This window comes from Aquarana catesbeiana, linkage group LG11, assembly GCF_042186555.1.
Source record: "Aquarana catesbeiana isolate 2022-GZ linkage group LG11, ASM4218655v1, whole genome shotgun sequence".
NCBI lineage: Eukaryota > Metazoa > Chordata > Amphibia > Anura > Ranidae > Aquarana > Aquarana catesbeiana.
The window spans coordinates 11,169,226-11,181,140 of NC_133334.1; the positions used below are offsets into that span (position 1 = coordinate 11,169,226).

General features: G+C 42.0%; 1 protein-coding gene across 1 annotated transcript in view; it reads right to left on the reverse strand.

Annotated features, from left to right (window-relative positions):
- The window catches only part of LOC141111837 (uncharacterized), a 293,979-nt gene extending 288,193 nt beyond the window's left edge, over window positions 1-5,786 (reverse strand). The window contains exon 1 of the mRNA XM_073603991.1: window positions 5,329-5,786. Coding sequence (XP_073460092.1) covers window positions 5,329-5,398 — 70 coding nt within the window. The 5' untranslated portion in view covers window positions 5,399-5,786. The remainder of the gene's footprint in view (window positions 1-5,328) is intronic.
- Window positions 5,787-11,915: the final 6,129 nt, after the last annotated feature.

The following is an 11,915-nucleotide window of genomic DNA, read 5'->3' on the forward strand; positions in this document are numbered from 1 at the left end:
CATGCTCCTGTAATGATAAAGATAAGATTTAATGAGAAAGAAAACAAAAAAGGAGTTTGGAGAATAAATGAAGATCTTATAGAAGATGTGGACGTAAGAAAAACAATAATAATGGAGATAGAACAATACTTCAGTATAAATGATACACCAGATGTGACAAAGGTGACAATCTGGGAAGCTCATAGAGCCTATATCAGGGGAAAGTTGATTTCAATAGGAGCAGGGAAAAAAAAGAAAGAGAAATGACTATGAAAAAAGTAATAAAAGAATTATATGAACTGTAGCAAAAGCATAAAACACAACTAGATAAGGCAACATATCAGAAGACACACGGTCACACAAAGTTGTCAGAAAATTCGATCATTCTGAACGCGGTGACGTAAAACATGTATGTCGGGACTATAAATGGGGCAGTGGCCAATAGCTTTCATCTCTTTAATTATTCTGAGCATGCGTGGCACTGAGTATGCGTGGCACTTTGTCCGTCGGATTTGTGTACACATGATCGGAATTTCCGACAACGGATTTTGTTGTCGGAAAATTTTATATCCTGCTTTCAAACTTTGTGTGTCTGAAAATCCGATGGAATTTCCGACAACACGCTCCAATCGGACATTTTCCATCGGAAAATCCGACCGTGTGTACAGGGCATAAGATTCAAAATTATATAGAAAAAATAAAAACTGGAAAAGGTGAAATGAAATATAAGACAACAGATAATGCAGAAGCTTTCACTACTTTTTACAGTTCATTATATGGAATAAAAAGTAAAGAGACACATCAGGAAGAAGAAATTAGGAAAGTCAAAATACAGGAGTATCTTGCAGACGCCAACTTACCAAAAATATCATTACGCTGAGTCGTTAGATGAGCCAATTACCCAAGAAGAAGTCTATAAAGCTATAAAGGAGACACCATGGGGGAAAAGCCCAGGCCTGGACGGGTTCACGATTAAATATTATAAAAGATTTAAAAAAACAATTAGTCCCAGTACTATGTGACTATTTCAATAAATTTGGAGAAAATGAAGAAAAAAGAAGAGAATCCCTCCTAGCTAATATCTTCTCAATAATACCCAAAGTAGGAAAAGATAAAACTCTATGCTCCAATTATAGGCCTATAGCGTTGTTAAATGCAGATATAAAGTTAGACGCAAAAATACCAGCAACAAGATTAAAAATTACATGCCAGAGCTGATAAACGTAGATCAAGCAGGTTTTGTTCCCGGAAGTGAGGGAAGAGATAACAGTATAAGAACACTACTAATAATGAATAAATACAAGGAGAAGAAATCCCCAATGCTACTCATTTTGATAGATGCAGAAAAAGCATTCGACCGAGTAGATTGGGGATTCATAATGGAAGCACTCAGAAGTATAGGACTAGGACTAAGAATAATAAAATGGATCCGTAACTTTTATAGACACCCTACGGCTAGGATTAAGATTAATGGAACTATGTCGCCAACCTTTGAAATGTTCAATGGAACAAGACAAGGTTGCCCACTCTCGCCACTCCTGTATCTGATTGCATTAGAAACATTATTAATAAAAATAAGGAACAATGTGGACATAGAAGGGGTTAGAGTGGGGGATGAAGAGCATAAAGTAGCAGCGTATGCGGACGACATACTTCTTTATATGACTAAACCTAGATTATCTCTTCCCAACCTAATAAAAGTACTGAAAGATTATGGCACTCTAACGAACTTTAAGATCAACCCCAAAAACAGTAATACTGGGTATAGGAGTAGATAAAAATGAAAGAGAATTACTACAACAAGAATTTCCTTTTACTTGGGAAAAAGAAGAACTAACATACCTAGGAATTAAAATAACACCTACCCTAGAAAAACTATTTCAAGCTAACTATACTCAATTATTGAACGAAATAAAAACAGACTTAAAAATATATCAAGGAGACCAGTCTCTTTGATGGGGAGGATAAATACTCTAAAAATGGTGATCCTGCCAAAAATATTATATAAATTTCAAATGCTCCCAATAGAAATACCACAAGGCTTTTTTAAAGTAATAAAAACAATAATATCAAGATATCTATGGCAGAATAAAAAACCTGAGTAAACCAGAGTAAAAAACACCCTTCTAACAAGGAAAAAAATAAATGGAGGATTGGCAGTCCCAGACATAGAAAGATACTATAAAGTGATTGTATTGACAAGATTAATAGAATGGGCAAATATAAACACTAAAAAAGATGGGTGAAAATAGAAGATACACTGAACACTTCACAATTAAAAAAGAACATTTGGATCCCACCGAAATTAAGAACATATAGTAGAGACACACATGAATTAACTAAAAATGTATTCACAATATGGGACACATTGCATAGAAAAGAAAAATGGAAATATAATTCCCCTTTAATTTCATTAGCGGACACAATTTTTTTTATTCCAGGAAACGGGACACGACTAGGGAAACAATTAGGACAAGTAAAAGATATCACCATGCAAGGTAAAATTAGGACAAAACAAGATTTAATAATGGCACAGGGGTGGCACTATGTTAATGACTGAGAATATTTGCATTTAAAACATCTTGTGGATACAATCCCTCAACCAATTAGGTCTGAGAAAATGTTAACCCCAATTGAAAAACTTTGTAATATAAAAACATCATAAAAAAATGGAATATCCCAAATGTATAGAATATTAACTAAGCTAGAACAAAAGTGGACCTTACCCTTTATCAGAAAATGGGAACAAGACGTGGGTATGAAATTAGACGAGGCACAAATGATAAAAGCAGTACATAACTACGCATCTGACATGTCTACTGTAGAAGCAAACTATAAATGTATGGTACGATGGCATTTGACACCGAAGAAAATCAATAAATTCCAACCAAACGAGTCCCGGCAGTGCTGGGGGAACTGTGATCAAATAGGAATGACTTTTCACATATGGTGGGAATGCCCGAAAATAAAAGAGTATTGGCAAGAAATTTTAGAATATACTGAGGAGATAACCGGGGAGAAGATCCCACAAAATCCATTGAACTATTTGTTCCATGGGACAAAACAAAACAACAAAGCAATATAAGAAAAGTCTGGTCCCTTTCCTTCCGCAGCAAAAGGGACTTATCCCAAAAAAATGGTTGTACTCTGGGAGGCCAACTATGAGAGAATGGCTTCAAAGAGTAGAGCATACTGGTAATATGGAATATCTATGTAGCAGAGATGAGGGACGAGAAGAAAGTCATAATGTAACCTGGGAGAATTGGAATGTCTTTAGGACATCAGAGAAATACGTCCAGGGAATGATAGAAATAGACAGAAGATAAGGAAGTAAGGGAAACTAGGATAACAGATCGGGAAAGGAAGAGGGAGGGAGTGGGGTAGGGGAAAGGGTTTACAAATAAAGTGGTTGTACATTAAATTATTTTAAAGGGATTTTTTATGTTATATTTAAAAAAAAATTTCAATAAAGATTAAATTGTAAAAAAAAATTAGCACTTTTGATTATTCATGTTCGTGTCCCATAGACTTTAACGTTGTGTGTGTGTTCTGCCAAATGTTTTGCCTGTTCGGATGTTCTGCTGTGAACCGAACAGGAAGGTGTTCGGCTCATCCCTAATAAGGAGGTAAGTAAAACCTTGGACAGAGGGGTGGCTGTGGACATGGTATACTTGGACAGAGGGGTGGCTGTGGACATGGTATACTTGGACAGAGGGGTGGCTGTGGACATGGTATAGTTGGACAGAGGGGTGGCTGTGGATGTGGTATACTTGGACAGAGGGGTGGCTGTGGACATGGTATACTTGGACAGAGGAGTGGCTGTGGATGTGGTATACTTGGACAGAGGGGTGGCTGTGGACATGGTATACTTGGACAGAGGGGTGGCTGTGGACATGGTATAGTTGGACAGAGGGGTGGCTGTGGACATGGTATACTTGGACAGAGGGGTGGCTGTGGACATGGTATAGTTGGACAGAGGGGTGGCTGTGGACATGGTATACTTGGACAGAGGGGTGTCTGGGGACATGGTATACTTGGACAGAGTGGTGGCTGTGGACATGGTATAGTTGAACAGAGGGGTGGCTGTGGACATGGTATACTTGGACAGAGGGGTGTCTGGGGACGTGGTATACTTGGACAGAGGAGTGGCTGTGGACGTGGTATACTTGGATTTTGCAGAAGCGTTTAACACAGTTCCCCACACACGTTTAATGTGTAAGGTAAAGTCTACAGGCTTAGAAAGATCAATTTGTAAATGGATAGAAAACTGGCTAAAAGACCGAATTCAGAGAGTTGTGGTTAATGATTCTTACTCTGAATGGTCTAAAATTATCAGTGGAGTATGCCAAGGTTCAGTGTTGGGACCCCTACTTTTTAATATCTTTATAAATGATATTGGGTCTGGGATTAAAAGAAACATTTCAGTCTTTGCAGATGACACCAAGCTATGCAGTGGAATAACGTCCTTACAGGTTGTCTCCAATTTACAAGCCGACCTCCAATGCACTGTCTAATTAGGCAGCTAAGTGGTAGATGAGGTTTAATGTTGATAAATGTAAAGTTATACACTTGGGGGCTAAGAATATGCATCATACATACTAGGAGGAGTACAACTGGGGGGATCCATAGTGGAGAAGGATCTGGGTGTTTTGGTAGATCATAAGCTCAATAATAACATGCAATGTCAAGCTGCGGTTTCCAAAGCGAGCAAAGTCCTTTCTTGTATTAGGAGAGGTATGGACTCCAGAGAGAGATAGAGATATCATCTGTACAAATCATTAGTAAGACCTCATCTGGAATATGCAGAATATATCTATGAATATCACAAAGGACAAGGGGCACTCTTTATGTCCAGAGGAGAAAAGATTTAATCTCCAAATATAGAATGGTTTCTTCACAGTAAGAGCTGTGAAAATATGTAATAGACTCCCTCCAGAGGTGGTTCTGGTAAGCCCAGTAGATTGCTTTAAAAAAGACCTGGATTCTTTCCTATATGGACACAATACAACCGGGTACTGACATTTATAGGTAAAGTTGATCCAGAGAAAACTTGATTGCCTCTTGGGGAATCAGGAAGGGATTTTTCCCCTGCTGTAGCAAATTGGATCAAATTGGACCATGCTTTGCTGGGGTTTTTTGCCTTCCTCTGGATCAACTGTGGGCATAGGATTGTGTATATGGGATTGTATTTTTTATTTTTTTTGGTTGAACTAGATGGAGTTGTGTCTTTTTTCCACCTGACTGACTATGTATATCAATAATGGTAGCATTGTCTGAGATCCTCTGTTGTACGGCTCTGTAATGTATCCTCGGTTACAATGACATTAAACACAGAAGAGTGACACTCACCTGATCCTAGGAGGAGCTGAAAGCAGATTATATGCAGAATTTTCAGCCCGGTCCTCATTGATCCATCCATGCCGGATCCACTCCAAGAGAACTGTGAGAGACGTCTGATCTGTATGAAGTGTCTTCAATTTGTGCACCTTTTCTGTTTCACTTTTACTTTTAGAAATCCCAGATTCTCATCACATGACCCCAGCATAATTGTTTACACTGTACACATACCAAAATAAAATCACAGAGACAAAAAGGTATGTAAGAGAATTTCCAAATTGCACAAAAGAAGCAAAATAAAACAAATTGTAACAACATTTATGCAACAGGTCCACTTGTTATTGTTTTCTGCAGCTTTAAAATGTTACCTCTCCTTCTATTCCTCAGTAAAAGCTCTTCTAAAACCCAACTGCAGCCTCACTCCAGCAGGCTCCAGCACCGTCCTCTTCTCCCTGACACTACAGGCTGTGGGCACTACCTTGGTGTCATCTCATACAATGCAGAGCTATTAGTCCTGCATTGTATATGAAGGAGGAAAGTGTGCAATTAAGCCGGTAGCATCTGGGAGGGGAGGATTTACAGGACTAGTTTCACATATGGAAGGGACCGAGGGAGTGAGGAGGAGTACAATGAGTATTTTTTTTTCTTGTACCCTGAGTTGGGCTTTGAAGCTGCAATTGCAGCCGCCCATTATCAGTGTTGACTTATTGCCAGAGCAGGAGAAATAAAGATAATAATATGATCAGTGGAGAGTTTTTTGCTTCTAAATGGTGGAGACTGAAGACAGCGGAGGTGATGCTTTGGTCAATCCCCCCTCCCACCAACATCAACACAATCCTACCTATCCATATAAAATAAACCCCTTCCCGATGACGTAAGACAAATATGCAGCCTCACGGAACTTGGCTTTCTTCCTGCGCGGCCTCATATATGCGTATTTGTGCTCGGAGCGAGCCACAAGGTGCACAGAGACTGGGGTCTCACCCAGAGCCCTGGGCTCCATACTAATGATTGGGACCCGGAACTCCCGATTCTGGGTCGCCTGATATCTGTGGTAGCCTCTGATTGGCTACCACAGTGATCAGCCACTGTGAAGCTCGCCCCTGTGTTTCTCTCTCTCTCTGTGAATGGAGGGGAAAGATGCAATGTATCTTTCTCTTTCCTTGCAGAGAGAAAAAAAGTGTGTGTAAAAAAAAATAATAATAACATTTTTTTTTTTTTTTTAAATACCTAGATCAAGGTTTGAGCTAGGTCAGTGCCAGGGTTAGTGTTTGGGTCAAAGATCAGGGTCGAAGGTCAGGGTCAGTAAATTTTGGGCAGGTTTTTTTTTTTTAAATTTACATCAGTGTCAGTGTGATGAGGACAAAAAAAACCCCAAAATGCGAAAACGCGCACTATTGATTCTGGGCTGTACAACGAGTACAAACAACAACTAACATACACATATGTGGTATCGCTGCAAACATCAGGAGCAGGAGAAAATATTTTGTTTTGTTCTTTGGTGGTAGGTTATGGTGGTTATAAGAAATATACAGCTATATTTTAAAAAACATTATTTTATTTACTATTTTGGGTCAGTATTTCTTTAAAAATAAACAAAAAATCAGGAGATATCCATTGCCATTTACCACCCAATGAAAGCCCAAGTTGTCCTGAAAAAAACACGGTATAATACACCTGGATGCACAAAGTAGTTGTGATGATATGTACGGTTTTACTAACACAAGTCAAAGTTGCAAAATTATGCTTATGCATTAAGATTTATTTTACCCTTAGGCATAAAGAGGTTAATCATCCTTCCATTAAGAATACGTTTAACAATTACATAGTTACATAGTAGGTGAGGTTGAAGTCCATCAAGTTCAACCTATGTGTGTGATTATATGTAGTATTAAGGCCCGTGCACACGATCAGACAACAAACATGCAAATTGGCTGTTTTGGAGCAACATCCAACCGTGTGTACGCTCCATCGGACAAACTTTTTCAGTTTTCATCGGACTTTTGTTGGCTGTGCGAATGGACAAACTTTCCGGCAACAAAAGTCCAATGGAGCAAAGTCCGATCGTGTGTACACAAAGCCGTCAGACTTTTGTACAAACTGCCCGTTTTGTACCTGCCCGCGAGAATGTTTCCAGCGCGATCCCATCGCGCTGGTTCTTGGCGACAGGGTACTGTACATCTCGCGCTGGCTACAATAGGAAAAACACATTTTTCTATTGCGGCGAGCGCGAGAGGGGATTTGAAGGGGAACCCCCTAAGCTGAAAAAACTGCATGGGGTCCCCCCAAAATCCATACCAGACCCCTATCCGATCACGCAGCCCGGTCGGTCAGGAAAGGGGGTGGGGAAGAGCGAGCGCCCCCACTCCTTAACCGTACTGGGCCGCATGCCCTCAACATGGGGGGGTGCTTTGGGGGAGGGGGCACCCTGCGGCCCCCCCACCCCAAAGCACCTTGTCCCCATGTTGATGAAGACAAGGGCCTCTTCCCGACACCCTGGCCATTGGTTGTCGGGGTCTGCGGGTGGGGGCTTATCGGAATCTGGGAGCCCCCTTTAATAAGGGGGCCCCCAGATCCTGGCCCCCCACCCTATGTGAATGAGTATGGGGTACATCGTACCCCTACCCATTCACCTAGGGAAAAAAGTGTCAATAAAAAAACACACTACACAGGTTTTTATAGTAATTTATTAGACAGCTCCGGGGGTCTTCTTCCAACTTCGGGGGTCTTCTCCCGCTCTCCGGCCTCTTCTCCCGGTGTTCGACCTCTTCTCCTCGTGTCCGGTTCTTCTGCTGGCTCCTCCGCTATCTTCTGATGCTCTTTTGCTAGTGGTGGTCCAGACTCCTGCGTCGTCTTCTTCCCTCTTCTCTTCTGTGAGCGCTCCGCAATGACTTATATAGGTGGTGACCCCGCCCCCTTATGATGTCACAGCCCCGGGGCATGCTGGGACTGACGTCATAAGGGGGAGTGGTCATGTCATCCGATGACCACACCCCTTATGACATCACAGTCCGAGCATGCCCCGGGACTGTGACGTCATAAGGGGGCGGGGTCACCGCCTATATAAGTCATTGCGGAGCACTCACACACCATTACAGCGGGAGAGTGTGTCGTATCAACATCGGAAGAAGAGAAGAGGGAAGAAGATGATGCAGAAGTCCGGGCCACCACTAGCAAAAGAGCGGCAGCAGAGATGGGGGAGCCAGCAGAAGAACCGGACTCCGGGAGAAGAGGTCGAACACCGGGAAGAGGCCGGAGAGCGGGAGAAGAACCGGACACCGGGAGAAGAGGCGAGGTCGGTAGAAGACCCCCGAAGTAGGAAAAAGACCCCCGAAGCTGTCTAATAAATTACTATAAAAACCTGTGTAGTGTGTTTTTTTTTATTGACACTTTTTCCCTAGGTCAATGGGTAGGGGTATGATGTACCCCATACTCATTCACATGGGTTGGGGGGCCGGGATCTGGGGGCCCCCTTATTAAAGGGGGCTCCCGGATTCCAATAAGCCCCCGCCCGCAGACCCCAACAACCAACGGCCAGGGTTGTCATCAACATGGGGACAAGGTGCTTTGGGGGAGGGGGGGCCGCAGGGCGTCCCCCTCCCCCAAAGCACCCACCACCCCATGTTGAGGGCATGCGGCCTGGTACGGCTCAGGAGGGGGGGCGCTCGCTCGTCCCCACCCCCTTTCCTGACCAGCCGGGTTGCGTGCTCGGATAAGGGTCTGGTATGGATTTAGGGGGGACCCCCACGCCGTTTTTTCGGCGTAGGGGTTCCCCTTAAAATCCATACCAGACCTAAGGGCCTGGTATGCCCTTGGAGGGGAACCCATGCCGTTTTTTTAATTTAAAATTTGGCGTGGAGTTCCCCCTCAAGATTCATACCAAACACAGTGCCTGGCATTGGCGGGGATCCAAGTCAGATCCCCACACACGTGTGAACCCTGCTCACAAGGTGTCAATCTCACTGATAAATGCGGCAAGATTGACACAATATCAGACAACAATACAGAAGTTGACCAAAGGGTGGTGGTAAAGAGCTGAAAAACCACGTGATTTGGTGAAAGTTGGCTGAAAAAGTTCTACCGTGTGTATGCAATACAAACTTATGGCCAACGCCCTTTGTACAAAAATCCAAGGGAAAGTTTGTACAAAGTCCTATCGTGTGTATGAGGCTTTACATTGTACATCCTTGTATGTTGCGGTTGTTCAGGTGCTTATCTAATAGTTTCTTGAAACTATCGATGCCCCCCACTGAGACCACCACCTGTGGAAGGGAATTCCACATCCTTGCCACTCTTACAGTAAAGAACCCTCTACGTAGTTTAACCGCTTCAGCCCCCGGAAGATTTTACCCCCTTCCTGACCAGAGCACTTTTTGCGATTCGACACTGCGTCCCTTTAACTGACAATTGCGCAGTCGTGTGATGTTGCACCCAAAAAAATTAATGTCCTTTTTTGCCCAACAAATAGAGCTTTCTTTTGGTGGTATTTGATCATCTCTGCGGTTTTTATATTTTGTGCTATAAACAAAAAAAGAGCAACAATTTTGAAAAAAAAGCAATATTTTTTACTTTTTGCTATAATAAATATCCCCCAAAAATATATAAGAAAAACAATTTTTTTCCTCAGTTTAGGCCGATACGTATTCTACTACATATTTTTTTATAAAATCTCAATAAGTGTATATTGATTGGTTTGCGTAAAAGTTCTAGCATCTACAGAAAATAGGGGATAGTTTTATGGCATTTTTATTAATTTTTTTTTTTTATCATTAGTAATGGCGGCGATCTAAGATTTTTTTTTTGTTTACAAACATTTTTTATTGAAAAGAATCAGACAGTTACATGGACGATATATAACAAATACATTGATCAGCATTGAGAGTGTTATACAGATCTAGATTTGAGTATATATATCCAGCCGGCAAAGTAGTGTACTGAAATACAGATGTTGCGTAGGTAGCACTCACAATGTATGAGTTCTTGTAACGATCTTCATTAACTTTTTAACAAAACTAGGAACTAAAAACAATAAAATAAAAATAAGATACTGCTACTAGTGCAACAGGTTTTACAATAAGCTCACTTCATACTTATCATGACTAAATCATCTGCATGAGCTTACTATTAGGCAAGGCACAATTGGTGTTAAATGTGAAAGAAAGCAGTTCCACCCCCTTTCCTTCTACCAACCTTATAAATGTGTTTTCTGGTGCCCACTGGGCAAAACCGTCCCCCGTGCCTGCTAAGACGCTGGCCAGGAGTCCCATTTTCGATTGAAGATTCGCATAGGATCCATAAGTGTGTGGTGGACAAGTTCCATCAGTTTTACTGACTCCATGCGATGAAGCACCTTGGGCCATGGGACTGAGAGTTTGCACCAGTTTAGGGCTATTGCCCACTGTATAGCACCAAACAGCGTGTGGACCAACTTTTGTTCTGGGGGTATGACCTCTGGGAGGTCTGCAAAAAAAATACACATTTGATATGTCAAGGTGATGTTCGAACCCGTTATTTGTAGTACTTTCATAGCTGTCTGTTGCCAGATGGAGCCCAACTCCCTACAGCTAAAGAAAGTATGGAGTAGAGTACCCCTCTCTCCACAGTCTCTGAAACACCTATCTGTGATGGCAGGGAACATTCTGTGAATCCTAACTAGTGTATAATACCACCTAGTATGCAGTTTTCTTACAGTTTCCTTAATAGCTACTGAGCGGGTACATTTATGCATATTAGTGACCATATCTCGCCAATCCTCTGCTGAAAACTCCAGGCCCACCTCTGCCTACCATTCCATTCATTTAAATTCTTGATTATTACTACAGTATCCTCTAATGTTGGGGTTGCTATATATATACCTTGCCAGGGGCTCCATTGTGAGGGCAAATAAGAGAGGGGATAGGGGACAGCCCTGTCTAGTACCCCTCCCCAGGGAAAAGTATCCTGATGAAAGCACGGAAACCGCTTACAAACTCTCCCTGGATCCCAAATCTGGATAAAATAGTGTCTAAATATGGCCAAAGGACACTATCAAAGGCCTTGGTAATATCTAGACTCAGCATCAAAACTTTGCGTGAGTGCAAGTCAGCATCTTGTATAATATTTGATGCAAGGCGTATGTTATCAGTGATTTGTCTAGTAGGGATAAATCCCATTTGATCAGGGGATATTAATGTTGTGATGATGGATGCTAGGCGATCTGTAGACGACTAAATATTTCCAAGTCATTATTAATGACAGATATGGGTCTATAGTTCTTCTGGGGAAGAGAATGATCTTTTCCTGGCTTTGGAATCAATGGCATGTTGGCCATAAGCGTATCAGTAGGGAATGAGTCTACAGCTAAAACTTTATTAAAAAGTTTTGTCAACTTTGGGGTTAATAGTCCAGAAAACTTTTTACAATAAAGGGCTGTGAAGCCATCTGGGCCTGGGGCCTTCGAAGGTTTCAGTGTGGATATGATTGAGGCAACCTCCTCCTCTGTGCAAGGGGCATTCAGGGATTGTAATTGTTCCTCAGTAAGCTTAGGTAGGGAAATGGCCTCCAGCCATGATAGGGATGCCGGAGCAATGGGAGCCCGAGGGTCAGCAAGAAGTGTTTGA